A 13,469-nucleotide genomic window follows, 5' to 3' on the forward strand; every position below is an offset into this window, starting at 1 on the left:
TGAGGCAGGAGGATCAATGTGAGCTCAAGACCAGTCTGAACTGCACAGGGAGACCCTGTCTCAAAAAGGAAGAAAAAAAAAAATGTTGTTCAAAATCCAGCCTGAAAGCCCATCGTAACAGGTATGCCTCGACTTTCCCATCTAAAATTTGCATCATGGCCTCCTGGCCCTGTGCCTGTTTCCCCTGCCAGCACTGGTTTTAGCTGTGATTAAAGCCCACATTGCCCACACTCTGTGGTCCCCCAGGGCTGTGACCTCCTAGGGGGATGCCTGTGGGTCTCAGTCACCCTTGGCCCCACTGTCCAGCCCACGTGGGGGCACAGTGCTGCAGCTGAGGGGAGATCTTTAACCCCTGGCTGGAGGGAGGAGGTGGCCGTGAAGGAGGAGGAGGAGAGCAGAGATGGAGACCAAGGCATGACTCCTACGAAATGCTGTTGTTCCTCAAAGCTGCCATTCAGAGTCGCCTGAGACCTTAGGAACAGAGTTGGGTGTCATCAGAGGTGTGGGGGATGTTGTTGAGTTTGGCCTTGACAGGGAAAGTTGGCAGACCATCCCGTCTGGTCACACATCTCCACAGGCCCTGGGCAGGGCTGCATGGCTCCAGGAAAGTGGCCTCCATCACCCAGAGGAAAGCTAGAGCTGACCCAGACGTCCACAATATCGAGGCTGAGAAACCCCGCTCTCTGGAAAGGAAGAGCGATAAGACGTGGGTTTGTGTCTGATTTATCACTGGACAAATTTCTTGCTCTCATTTTCCTGTCAGATAGGAACAGTCAATATTTCTTAACTAAAACATTCTTTTTTCCTTAACCAGGTGTGGTGATGGACATCTATAATCCTAGATTTAGGAGGCGGCGGTAGGATCACCAAGAGTTTGACATCAGCCTGGGCATGGTACAGAGTGAGTTCAAGACCAGCGTGAAATACATAGTGAGATTGTGTTGCAAAAGAACTAAAAAACAAAAAAACAAAAACCCATTTTTTTTCATTTAGAGAAATTAGGAGAAAGTAAAACTCCTACCATCTGGAGAAGCAGAGCTGACATCCAGTTAGTCAACAAATGTTTGCCAGGGACTTCCCTTCTGCCAGGCACTGTTGTGATGGCCGAGGACGCCACCGTGAAGGGGTGAGGCCAGAGGATAGAACGGATGGGTCAGAGTGGTGGTGGGAAGTGGCTCACATTGGTCCTGCCATCCAACTGTGATGAGCAGTGACCTGACATTGGCTCTGAACAGGCCGGAAAGCCAGGGAGTGTTGGAGCAGGACAGTGACAGTCAGCTTCACTCCTCATGTGTCACTCTGACCGCCCTCCGTGGGACTCAGAGGCATAGGAAGCAGAGGTCCAGCGTGCTGACCGAGGAGATGGCGCACATTTACTGCTGGACACAGCCCAGTTCTAGGAACAGTGCAAGAGAAACCACGAGATTTGCCAACAGTGTAGGTGTGGACGTGAAGGCACAGGAAGTCAAAATGACACGAGGATTGGAGGCAGGTTTATTCATGGGTACAGCACAGACTGGATCACTCTCAGAATACCAGGCCCTGATCTTTGGAGTTCTAGGGCTTATAGGTGATAAGCAAGCAGGAAGAACAGCAGCAGAACGGGTCGTCAGCTGGGGATTGGTTTATACCATGTGCATCAGAGTGACCAGCTATGCTTCAGTGACCAGCCATTTCTAACAGACAGGAGCACCCAGAACTGGAGCAGGAACCGTTACCCAGGCAACCAAGAAACTGAAGTATACTGGCTGGGGGAGCATCTTCTGCTACAAAAGAATTGAGGATGCAGAGAATCAAGGTGGATTTCAAAGTCTGGGGTCTGGGTGACAGGGAGGATGAGGGAGAGATGAGCTATGAGGGGAGATGTTCTTTATGTGAAGATTCATATTTCCTGAAGGAGAAGAGAAATATGCTGCACAGGGTAAGAGGAGGCCAGTGATGGGCTTCTGGGGGCCAAGAGGAGAAGCTCTGGAGGTGACACAGCAGCCTGGCTTTCAGCATGGAGATGTGGGGGTATCTTAGATGTGCAGGTGGAACCCCGAGACGTGGTCAGTGAAGTCTGGAGTTCTCCGGAGGACGTCTGGGCTGAAAGATGGCTGAGGTATGATTGGAAAACACAGTCAGTGCTTCAGTGTATTACCATGCAACCCACATAGCTGTGAATCCCCTTTAAAACCTTTCCTCAGGCTGGGGATGTAGCTCAGTGGCACAAGCACTTGCCTAGCAAGCACAAGGCCCTGAGTTTGACTCCTGATACCAAAATAAAATAAAATAAAGTAGGGGCCCGGGATTTAGCTCAGCGGCAGAAGTGCCTGCCTGGCAAGCACTAGGTTGTGAGTTCAGTCTCTGGTACCAAAAATCAAAATCAAATCAAATCAAATCTTCCGCCTCACTTCAAACACACTTGCCCCATCTTCTTATTACTTTTTGCAGCAGCTCTGGAGTCCTCTCTCCTCAGTGTCACTAGTTGCACTGTCCTGGCTGTCTCCCTGTCCCAGATCGATTCAAAACATTTCTGCTTCTGATCATTTTGACCTGGGGAAGAGCCAGAAGTCGCCCGGACCTAATGACGAAGGTGCAGAGGTCTCACTGTGATGTTTTCACGAGGCTGCCTTCCCCAGAAGCACCGTTCAGAGGCTTTTCATCACACTTTATGAAGACACTCAGAAAAGACTCCAGAGCTGCTTCGGAAGGCGGCAAAGATCTGGGATGAGGGTGTCAGAAGCCAAGGGGAGGATTCCTTTTGAGGGGGTTTGATGGCAAAGAGTCCTTTACTACTGTCAGTTTTATTAAAACATTTACCATCTGTTTTGATCTCCATTCATAAATTTGGGGATCACCAGCCTCCAGATGGTACTGAAAGCCGTGAAATGAGGATTACTAAGCAAGTGAGTACCAAGACAGAGGTGAGGGATATGATTCTCGCATGTCACCTGACCCCCTCCAGCTGTGACACACGTTCCCTCCCTCTGAGTTCTCCTGCCCTACCACACTGCATCTTCCTCCACGGACACATCACACACCCCACGCTCCCTCCCGGAGGTCCCCAACCTGCAACCCCTTAGGAGGAGCTGCTGGGTGTTAGCATTCTGCCGCAGGGCCATCCCGTGATGTCTTCTGCCAGCCCTGCACTGCACATCTGTGGGGCTCTGGTATTGCTGCTACAGGTGAGAATGGGATAAACAGCCTGTGCCCTCAACAGCTCCTTAAAATGGTCCTTGGGAGCAGAATGGCGGGATCCAAGAGTTTCTGTGTGTTATAAACAGACCCAGCCAGGAAGACCAAGCGTTTCCTAGGTCGGTGTCTTCTCTCCAACGGCTCCGTCCTGCCTCTTTGATGAGATGTGGAAGACAGTGAACAAAATAAACTAGAACTTCTAGCACTGTGCTTTACTTCTGTCTGGCTGTTCGGAATGCGTCACTGAGTTCTACTGGGGAGAACTGAGGTGCCCGTGTCTGGTCCATCCTTTCTGCTTAGAGTGGGAGCTGGAAATGAGGTGGAATCACTGTTACCCCAAAACCAGAAGATGGGCCAGCGCTTCGACAGGGAGGGCGCCAGCCCAGTGCTGCTCAGACAAGGAGTTGGTTTCACACCTACCAGCTGCCACAGAGGTTAGGGAGGTTCCGGGGATGGGATTCTGCCAAGTGGCAGTGGGTAGAGCTGTGGGCCAGGGTCAGGTTAAAAGAGGAAATTGCAAGTGCCACTGCTGTACACAGGGAAACTAAGTAAATCAGCACATAATCTTTAACAATTGTTTTTAAGACGTAGACTCGCTAAGTTGCTCAATTGCCCAGGGTGGGTTCAAATTTGGGATCCTCCTGCTTCAGCCTCCCACAGTGCTGGAATTAGATCATGTACTAATTAGATCATAGTAAATTCTTCTGTAATTTTATATGAACAGTCAAAATGAATGACTCATTGAATGTCTAAGATACTGTTTAGCAGATGCAGTGGGATGTACCTGCTTTCCCAGATACTCAGGAAGCTGAGGTAGGAGGATCTCTGGAGCCCAGGGGTTTGAGACCAGCCTCAACACAAGACCCTGTCTGTCAAAATATAAGTAAAATTAAAATACCGTATAACATGAACTGAAAAAAATGCCAATACATAGAATATTATAGTATGATAGCTTTAAGAAAATCTAAGAACCACTCAAAACTCTACTACATATCTCTGAAGTCCAGTGTATATCAAAAGCATACTACAAAAATGTAGAGAGGGAAAAGGACATTCTGCATGTGACACTCAAAATCCCAATGGTCCCATGTAAAATGTTTGGGAATAATTGTCAGGCAGACAAAGGATTAAAAAACACACACACAAACCTAGGGTTTCACCTAAATGTAAGTTTTAATACACGAATCTTCCTATAGACAAATACTAAACAAATGCAATTTAAACTTGATTACTTAGAGTTATGATGGAGATAGTAAGTCTAGAATAATCATGAAAAATAGCAATAAAAATGCTTTACTAAAATTTTTTTTTTGGTACTAGGGACTGAACTCACGACCTCGAGCTTGCCAGGCAGGTGCTTATGCCACTAAGCTAAATCCCCAGCCCCTGTTTTACTGAATTTCAACTGGGCACAAAAAATACACAAGGAAATCATTCTCAGAAAAGATTCATGAATAATCCATGAAATGCAAAATAATGTAATCAACCAGAGGCAAAAATTGTATTATAAATGTAGAAAACACTGTATAGATCAACTGTGTACATGAAATTAAAACTATTCAAATGAAAAACTGAATAAGCAGACTCTAAGAAACTGGTTTAAAATTTTTCCAGAAACTGCTAAGCATGGTGATACACACCTCTGTAAGCCCAGTACTCAGGAGGCTGAGGCAGGATCACATAGCGAGACCAACTTTTGGTTATCATTAAAGTGAGGTATTTTAAAGAAATTCAAGATATCAAAATCATCAGAGCCGGGTGTGGTGGCTCACGCTTGTAATCCTAGCACTCAGGAGGCTGAGGCAGGAGGATTGTTGCAAGTTCGAGACCAGCCTGGGCTACAAAGTGAGCTCAAGGCCAGCCTGAACTGCATAGCGAGACCCTGTCTCAAAAAAAAAAAAAAAAAAAAAAAACATCAGAAGACACAAAATTGTGTATTTATATATTTGGGGAAAAGATTTAAAGAGGTCACAAAAATACTGATATCAAAATTTTTATTGAAGCAAGACCCTGTCTCAAAAAACAAGCAGTGCTCAAAGTCTGACAACAGAGCATATTTCCGATGGTGACACCTTTCCCGGGGTCTGCACAGAGCAAGAGTGAATTTGGAGGATTTGCGTCAAACCAAGCCCAGGTGCCACCCACGCTCTTGTCCAACAGGGAGACAGCAAACATAGGTGTCACCTGCAGGTGGCAGAGACTCGGTATCTATAATGAGCCTGAGGACGGTAAATATCACTTCACAAAACAGCAAGTCCTCCTGCTCGTCCATTCCAAAGTCGACCGGCTCAGTGTGGCACGTATCAGCAGGAGCCAGGTGGAGCAGTGCCTACAGTACAGGAGCCAGGCATCATGCCGTGGGAGCCCATCCAGATGGGTGCGAGCCTCCTGGTATCACGCCGTCGTTGTTATCTGAAAACATTGTTCCTTCTTCCTGCATTTTGACTAAGTCAACTTCCGAGGTCTTCCTCATATTAAAGCAGAGTGGCTCCATAGACTCTCAAGAAAACCTTTGTTTAGATAGGAATACAGACAAACACTTTTCGCAGTAAAGCACCTACAACTATTTCTAGCAATGCAGCCACTTCTGTGGTGTGCAAGTTCTTCTAATTTCCAGTAAGTAACATCCTAAATGATCACACTGAAAATACCCAGGCTGGTGCAGATTTTCACTGGCGACATTTTGGAGATATTCTTTTAAAGTATGCATCGACCAGGACCCTGTGCGGCTGGAATTTGGCTTCATCCCCGCTTCCAATAAACCTGTGTTCTCAGACCTTGCAGTAACAAACTCATCTTCATTGACATTACTTCCCATTAATCTCCTCCTCTCTGCAATTTTGTTCTGAATGTCAAGAAGAAAGGAACCTTTCCAACTGCTGGTTTCCCACCACTGTAAATTAATAGAAAAGACAGAGGCCATGGGCCGGGGATCTAGCTCAGTGGCATACGCACCTGCTTAAGCGTGAGGTCATGAGTTTGATCCCCCGTGGCCCCCCCCCCAAAAAAAAAGAGAGAGGCCATGTGCAGGAATTGATCACCATCTGTATCCTGAAAGATGGCAGTAAATAATTCCCGAAATCCAGGAAAGACAAAAGACATCATGAATCCTTCTGGAGAGTTATCAGAAGTAAAATATTGAGGCAGTGAAGATCTGTGGACCCACAGTCCCTGCAGACAGTGCTCCCCTAAAAGTATCACAGCGACATAGAACTCAGCATCCGAGAGGGGCAGCAACCACACATACAAGGTATAAATCAGAGGCAGGCGATCAAGCTGCCCAGTGAGGCCAATGTCTCCACAGCAGGTGACGAGGTGCCTTGCTGAGCTGCAGGCCTGGCGTTTCCGGCTGGCTCCTCTGCCGACCCATGCACCCATGCTGAGGAAGCTCAGACATAGACGGGAGCACCCGACCTCTGACCCAGCAACCACGAGACTGCCCACTGCACACCGGTCACTCGGTCCTACACACATCAAACAGCTTCGTATCACTCCCGTGCCAGTTCAGTTCTCTCAGAGCACTGAGAACGCCTAGAAGCAAAGCCTCCCTGTGACAGAGGCTAAAAACAAAAACAAGAAACATTTTAATCACAAATTCGAGTATCACCCCCTAACTACAGGGGTGCAGGTACTGTGCCTGGCCCCAACCAGCCCTACACACCAGCCACGTTTCCCTTGACTGCAGCCGCTACTGTTAAGGGATCAAATGGTGTCTGCACCTGGTAAAGTGCAGCCACTATCTTGAGACTTTTCAGGGCGGCCTGGTCTGAAAGGAAATTTGTAGCAGGTACCCTAAGGTGAACACCTGGGCCGCCTCCTCTGCTCCAGCACTGCCTATGCCAGCAGCCTGGCACACACAAAGGTATTACCCAGGACAGCCTCCAGTGACTTTTTAGGGCTGCAGAACAAGTATCTTGATGCCACTGAAAATATGATCTGCCATTTTATTTAATCTTGTCATTTTGAGACAGGGTCTCACTATACAATTCAGGATGGTCTTGACATCACTTTGTAGCCCAAGCTGGTCTCAGACTTGCAATGATCCTCCTGCCTCAGCCTCCCGAGTGCTGGCATTGCAGGTTTGGACCACCACGCCCAGCATATGCCCTATTTTGAAAACTTAATGTTAGATCATTTAAAACATTTCAACTAGGCATGGTGTATACCTATAAACCCAGCAACTTGGGAGGCTGAGGCAAGAGGACTGCTTGGAGCTTAGGGGTCAGCTTGGCAACGTAAAGAAAACCTATCAACGTATCAGTCATGTCAAATTTAGTGGAAAATCATTTTTCTTTTCCCTATGGAACTCTTCAATTTGCTGTAGAATCTTTCTACAACTTCCAAATCCCAACCTAAATCAGGCTGATAGTCCACATATCCCTTTATTACACTGCCAACTATAGGGATTAACGCGAGAGAATGCATCTCCAAGACGTTACCCCAGCAACTTTTTTTTTGGTACCCAGAATCAAACTCATGACCTGGTGCTTGCGAGGCAGGTGCTGTGCTGCTGAGCCAAATCCCTAGCTCTCTAGTAACTTTCAAGTCAGTGTGGAAAGTGCTCAGAACTTCCCTCTCCCTCTCTCTCTCACACACGGGATCAAATCCAGGCCCTTCACAATGCTAAGTACATCCTCTGCCACTGAGCTACCCCTCGGGCCCCAATTTTAAAGTGAAGAAAACGCAGGCAAACCATAAATCTACACTAAATATATGTGGAAAAGATATTTAATTGTAAAATAGAAAAGTAGGCCAGAGTACAGTTTTAAGGGTAATTGCTTCTTTTATACAGTACAGGTAATCTAGAGGGTTTTCAGGTTAAACATTTTCATAAAGCAATAAAACATTAAAAAATAAAGCAAGAAAAAAGGGCTTGATGTTTTACAAAAAAGAATGAACAGTCTACCAGGGTTTAATAAACCGTGGAAATTAACAAATAGTGATGAGAGCAAGTCACGGAACGGCGCTGAGCTTTCAGGGGAGGGGAAGGGCCGTTAGACGCATAGCATTACTGTAGTACAAAAGTTCTGGTTCTACATACAAAAGCAATTTCTTCCATAAGAATAATTTCCTGGGGGAGGGGAGGCTAAGTCCTTGAAATATTGCAGAAACCCATATGTACTGAGTTTTCCAAAAACATCATCTTAAAATCCAGTGCCTTAAAGTGCTTTCATGTGGAAATCATGATGGAAGGCACAGAATACAGTTTCACGTCCCCACAATGAAATTTTCAAAAAAGCATAGATCTCACAGACTTTGAAATTCAAGTTCTCTTGTAAGCTGCTCCTTCCAAGAACATTGTCATTCCAATAAAACCAGCTGACAGCTTACTTGGTTTCAATAACCTACAGAATAAAAGGTTTATTTCTGCTAACTTTCATCATCTTTGTGGGAAAAATATCTATGCAAGTGATGCATTTTGAAATTATAAAACATGCAGAATATGTACAAACAGAAGATTTAAAAATATTTGCTTCATATACATTTACTCTACTTGGGTATAGCAGAAATTGAACAAATATAAAAGTTCTGCTTTCTAAAAAATGTTTTCAGAGAATCTGAGACAACTTAAAGCTGCACAAAGATTTCCTGTGAGAAATCTTCTCTCCATACGGAAGTTTATACCTGCAAGAGTAATCCCAGCATCAGTCCACCATAATTATGACGCAACATCTGGTCTAACCAACAGCGATCACCCTTAAAACTGTCCTGTTTCTGAGAAGATAATGTTCATACTAAAATCAAAAGAACTCACAATAACAGTGGCTTATTGTGGCTTCGGATTTCATCAACAATCTTTACCAACTCATTTGGAACTATAAAAAAAAAAAAAAAAGAAAAAGAAAAAACCTATTTACAGAATTGAGTTTTAAATACATTTCACAACTTCTAAAGTTTTATGTTACAAGAATTCAAAGCTCAGAGCTTCAGTCCAACTGTCGCTTGGGGGGTCTCCTCCCCTCCTGTACTCCCACGGCTGCACCACGTGTGCAGTTCGAAGCTGCGTTCTTTCCTGACCCACAGTAAGATCCAGTCACAAGTCTGTCTCTATCAGACAGCTTCTTTGTTAGTCTGCAGCCGAGTCATAGCTTCCAGCTTCTGTCTGTAGGCCTCCGCTTCCTGCTCTTTCTTAAGAAGTTGCTGTCGGTATTTCTGTGCTTCTCGATTCGCTTCATCCAGTTGTTTCTGAAGAGCTTCTCTCTCCTAATTAAAATAAAAAGTTTTAATATATTAACACGCATACGCTACATCCTTCAAACAAGACTGCAATAGCCCCAAGTAGCCGCTTACTGAGAGTTCGCGGACAACGCTGCCCCTCCAAGTGGCTCACAGGTCACCACACCCCTAGTTCTGTGCTCCACAATATGAGACGCAGATTACTTCCCAGCCTCAAGAAGTGTCCTAATTAGAACTGAGTCTAAGGAACAAACCCAAACTGGGCATGTGCAGCTTTGTACGGGCTGTGTAACCTGGAAGGTTTTAAGAGTAAACTACACAGTCACAGCTCTTTCTGGCCTTAGGCTCACATTTTGGCCTGAAGGCATCTACAGCTGCAGAGCCCTGGAGGAATGATGGAACCGAGCGAAGTGATGTCCTAGCAAGCATCCCTCAGGTACTATGCCCACAGCGAAGGTAGGAAAAATGTGACACCAAGGGCAGGCGCAGCTGCCCGATGGGATGCAGGGACACGTCGGGTTTACGGGATCCCAGTCCAATGAAAATGCTGCTACTACTTCTCTTCTTTCGGGCCTTGGATAGCTCAGGGAAAACATCCCAGAATGGTGCTGTCTTTTATGTTGAGGAACATTTGACAAACAGAAACAAAGCATTTCTGTGAGTAAAACAAGAAGTGACAGCTCCCACTGTCCAGAGACTCTTGCTTTGAAGTGAGACAGGAGAACATTCTTCTCCCCTGTGCCTGTATTCTTGAGAAGTTAAAAAAAAAAAAAAGTGTACAAATCAGTAATACTAGTCATGCTCAATGTATTCAGCATAGTACTAATGATTCTTATCTTTCAGATTTTAGATTTAGTTAAAAATGTAAAAAAATGAGTTTTATTTGGCCCAATAGGCAGAAGAGATTGGTCCTTCTGTTTATGTCCTGAGTGGGCACGGGTCTGGGAGGTGCTCATGCTGTCCTTCCCCACAGGCTGCTAGTCCTCCCTGACCTTGGAACCTGGCTTGTGTTGTAGCTGGGGTTTTCTTGTTTTTGAGACAGAACCTTATTACAATCCTTCAGGCTAACCTCAAACTTCAGACAATCCCTCTCTTAGCCTCCCAAGGGATTTCAGGCATGTGCCACTACTCCTGGCCTCAATGTGAATTTTAGAATAATGATAGCAGCTAAGGTTTACTGAACACTTACTATGTGCCCACCATTGCATTAATCCTTCACATGCATTCTCATTTCATCTTGCCAACAAGCTTATATTGGAGATGCTATTTTTCCACTTTTGTTGATGAGGAACTAAGCTTTGAAAAGTTAAACTGTGGGGTCAGGGGTTTAGCTCAGCAGCACAAGCGCTGCCTGGCAAGAATGAGGTGGTAAGTTCAATCCCTGGAACCAAGAAAGAAAATACATAAATAAAATAAAACAAAACCTCACAGAAGTCTTCCACAACAGAAACAATGCAGTTTCCTCCTCCATTTAAATGGGGCTGGAGATTTAGCTCAGTGGCATAAGCGCCTGCCTGGCAAGCATGAGGTCGTGAGTTCGATTCCCGGTATAAAAAAAAAAGAGCCTCTAGACCTCTTCAGGGATTTAATCACATCATCTGCAAAATGTGATACTATATTTTATGCTGGGGGCATGGTGGTTCACACCTGTATTTACAGCACTCAGGAGGCTGAGGCAGGAGAATTGACAGGAGTACGAGGTCAGCCTGAACTACACAGTGAAACCCTGTCTCAAAAAGACCAAAAAAAGAAAGAAAGAAAGAAAGAAAGAAAGATTCCTAGCCGCTCATTCTGCTTTTGTTTTTGAGACAGGATCTTGTTGTGGAGCCTAAAGTGGCCTAAAACTTCCTGTCTGGTTCTCCTGAGGTGCTGGGGTTACTAGACCTGGGTGCAAGGTCTAGGCTGCACATGTGAGAAGTTTGCACGTGAAGATCAGTTTTTTAACTGCCCTGGGCCAAACATGGCAAAGATGATCTTGTTCTTCTATTTCCTGAAACACAGCCACACCCACTCATTTCCAAACTGTCCACCTCCGCCGCTTCCCCCCTGCACTGGCAGCGCTGGGCAGCTGCAGCAGGAGCTTCCACCCTGTGAGGAAGACACAGACCTCCCGCAGACTATCAGATGCTCAGTTGCCAGTGACCCCGACCACGGGGCCTCAGGCCGAGGACCTCAAGCCCAAGGCAGTCTGGGAACTTAGCAAGGCCCAGCTTCAAATAAAAAAATAGAAAACCCCAAAGGGTTGGGGATGTAGCTCAGAGGTACAGCGCTCCTGAGTTCAAGCCTCAGAATTAAAATTTTTAAAAATTTTAAATAAAACACTACTGTTACCATTTATAGAGATCTTTAAATCCTACTACAGATCTCAATCCAATTCTGGCTAAAGGAGACAGGTATCTGATACACAGAGCTGGGGGTACGTGGGTGGGCCTCACATGCATTAGGGCCTGCATTTGATCCACTTCCAGAATTTAAAAAAAGCTAATCTCAAAAATTAACAAAATTCACTGATAAACATACGCATCTCTCATCTACTAACAAGAAGTGAAGCTCCTTCCTAGAGTCACACAGGAACAGACACTTTGCAGTCCCTAATGACACTTTCTCCCCCCACACGTAGGAAGATCAAGTTCAACTGACAACAGGCTAATATTTACTTACAGAAAGGTGGAAACAGCACACCTTCTCCAAAAGAATCAATTCAGTAACATCAAGAGGTGGTAATAAAGGTTTATTCACTATCATAGTTTAGTGCCTTGTTTTTATCTTCCTCCCTAGAAAATTCTACATTGCTGCAATGCAGACATAAATGCCACAAAATTTGCATAGACTTGATAGAATTGAAATTAGTTTTCCCAGGGGTTATTGGGGAATCCTTGAACACTACCCACGTAAGTTTGTATCATCTTCTTTATGGTCACTCTGCCAACCTTCGGCATAAAGACAGAGGAAAGGGATGAAGGGGATTCAGTACATGAGGTGGTTCCTGAATCCCTGCAGTTCCTCAGTCTCAGTGACAGTATTTAAAGCACATAAATCCTGAACGCTGTCCTGAGGATCACAAGACATTCACTCTACCCACCAAGTGCCAGTGGCTTGCCGCTACTGTAAGAACCAAAGAAGTTCCCTGGCAATGACAAATGTCACTTGGGATCAAACTGCCCCAGCTGAGAACCACCACCTTACAGAAACTTTGGGTTAAAGGCTGTTACTTCAGAAAGCAGTGCAGAAGCCTGCCCAAAACACCACCACTGGGAATCTAAGAATAAAACTTAAAGCATGACTTCAGGTATGGTACACCCACAACTTCCCAGATTGCTGTGGCCCCTGAGGTCATCTCTTCCTGCCCAATTCCAGCCCACCCCCACCATCAGTACACACAGTGTTGGTTAGTTTTGCCCCAACTGCTGCAAGAGGTCCTGCACCCTGTCCTGAGCATTTCCAGTGACAAAAATAAAAGATGAGAAACCTTGCTCTTAGCTGGGCCAGGTGGCACATGCCTGTAGTCCCAGCACTAAGGAGGCTGAGGCAGGAAAATCATTGCAAACTTGAGGCCAGCTTGGGCAACATAAATGAGTTCGAGGCCAGCCTGCACTACACAGTGAGACCCCGCCTTAATCAACAACAACAAAAACAAAACCCCACTTTTACTCCAAACTAGGATTCCATCTCCCTAAAATTCAGTTTCCTTGGTCCTAGCTAATTAATATACCTCAATTCCTACTTTCTTGTTCTTACAACTATTTTCCCTAATCTTTGAAAGAAGAAAATCAGGCAGAACTGGGAGACAGATTATTCACTGGTCACCAGCAAAGAAAGATACTGGCTTTCACATTTATCATCAGAAACGTACAACTTGTCAAATAATCTTATATTCAACAAAAATTCAAGTAATTTTAATGTTTTATTTAAAAGGTTTTACTGACAATTTTTTCTCACTCTATGTGCTTGAAAAAGACCATCTGACAAATCAGAAATGACAGTAAGTATGCTGACACTACTTGGCGGAATGGCTAGAACTTCACTTTCCTGCATATCTCTTTAAACTTTATAGAATCACAACTCACACTGAATGAAATTACAATTTTACCAGACATTCTGGTTAAATAATTAAT

The 13,469-nt window shown here is 45.1% G+C and overlaps 1 protein-coding gene across 9 annotated transcripts in view; it reads right to left on the reverse strand.

Annotated features, from left to right (window-relative positions):
• Nucleotides 1–7,889: 7,889 nt before the first annotated feature.
• The window catches only part of Gabpb1 (GA binding protein transcription factor subunit beta 1), a 47,261-nt gene continuing 41,681 nt past the window's right edge, over nucleotides 7,890–13,469 (reverse strand). For all 9 annotated transcript variants that reach the window (XM_063248578.1, XM_063248582.1, XM_063248574.1 and 6 more), the window contains one exon: nucleotides 7,890–9,381. In XM_063248578.1, the coding sequence (XP_063104648.1) occupies nucleotides 9,229–9,381 (153 nt within the window). In that variant the 3' untranslated portion in view covers nucleotides 7,890–9,228. The remainder of the gene's footprint in view (nucleotides 9,382–13,469) is intronic.

The sequence above is a fragment of the Cavia porcellus genome, unplaced genomic scaffold (assembly GCF_034190915.1).
Source record: "Cavia porcellus strain 051 isolate PalLab524CR breed Dunkin Hartley unplaced genomic scaffold, mCavPor4.1 scaffold_1, whole genome shotgun sequence".
In the NCBI taxonomy this organism is placed as follows: Eukaryota; Metazoa; Chordata; class Mammalia; order Rodentia; family Caviidae; genus Cavia; species Cavia porcellus.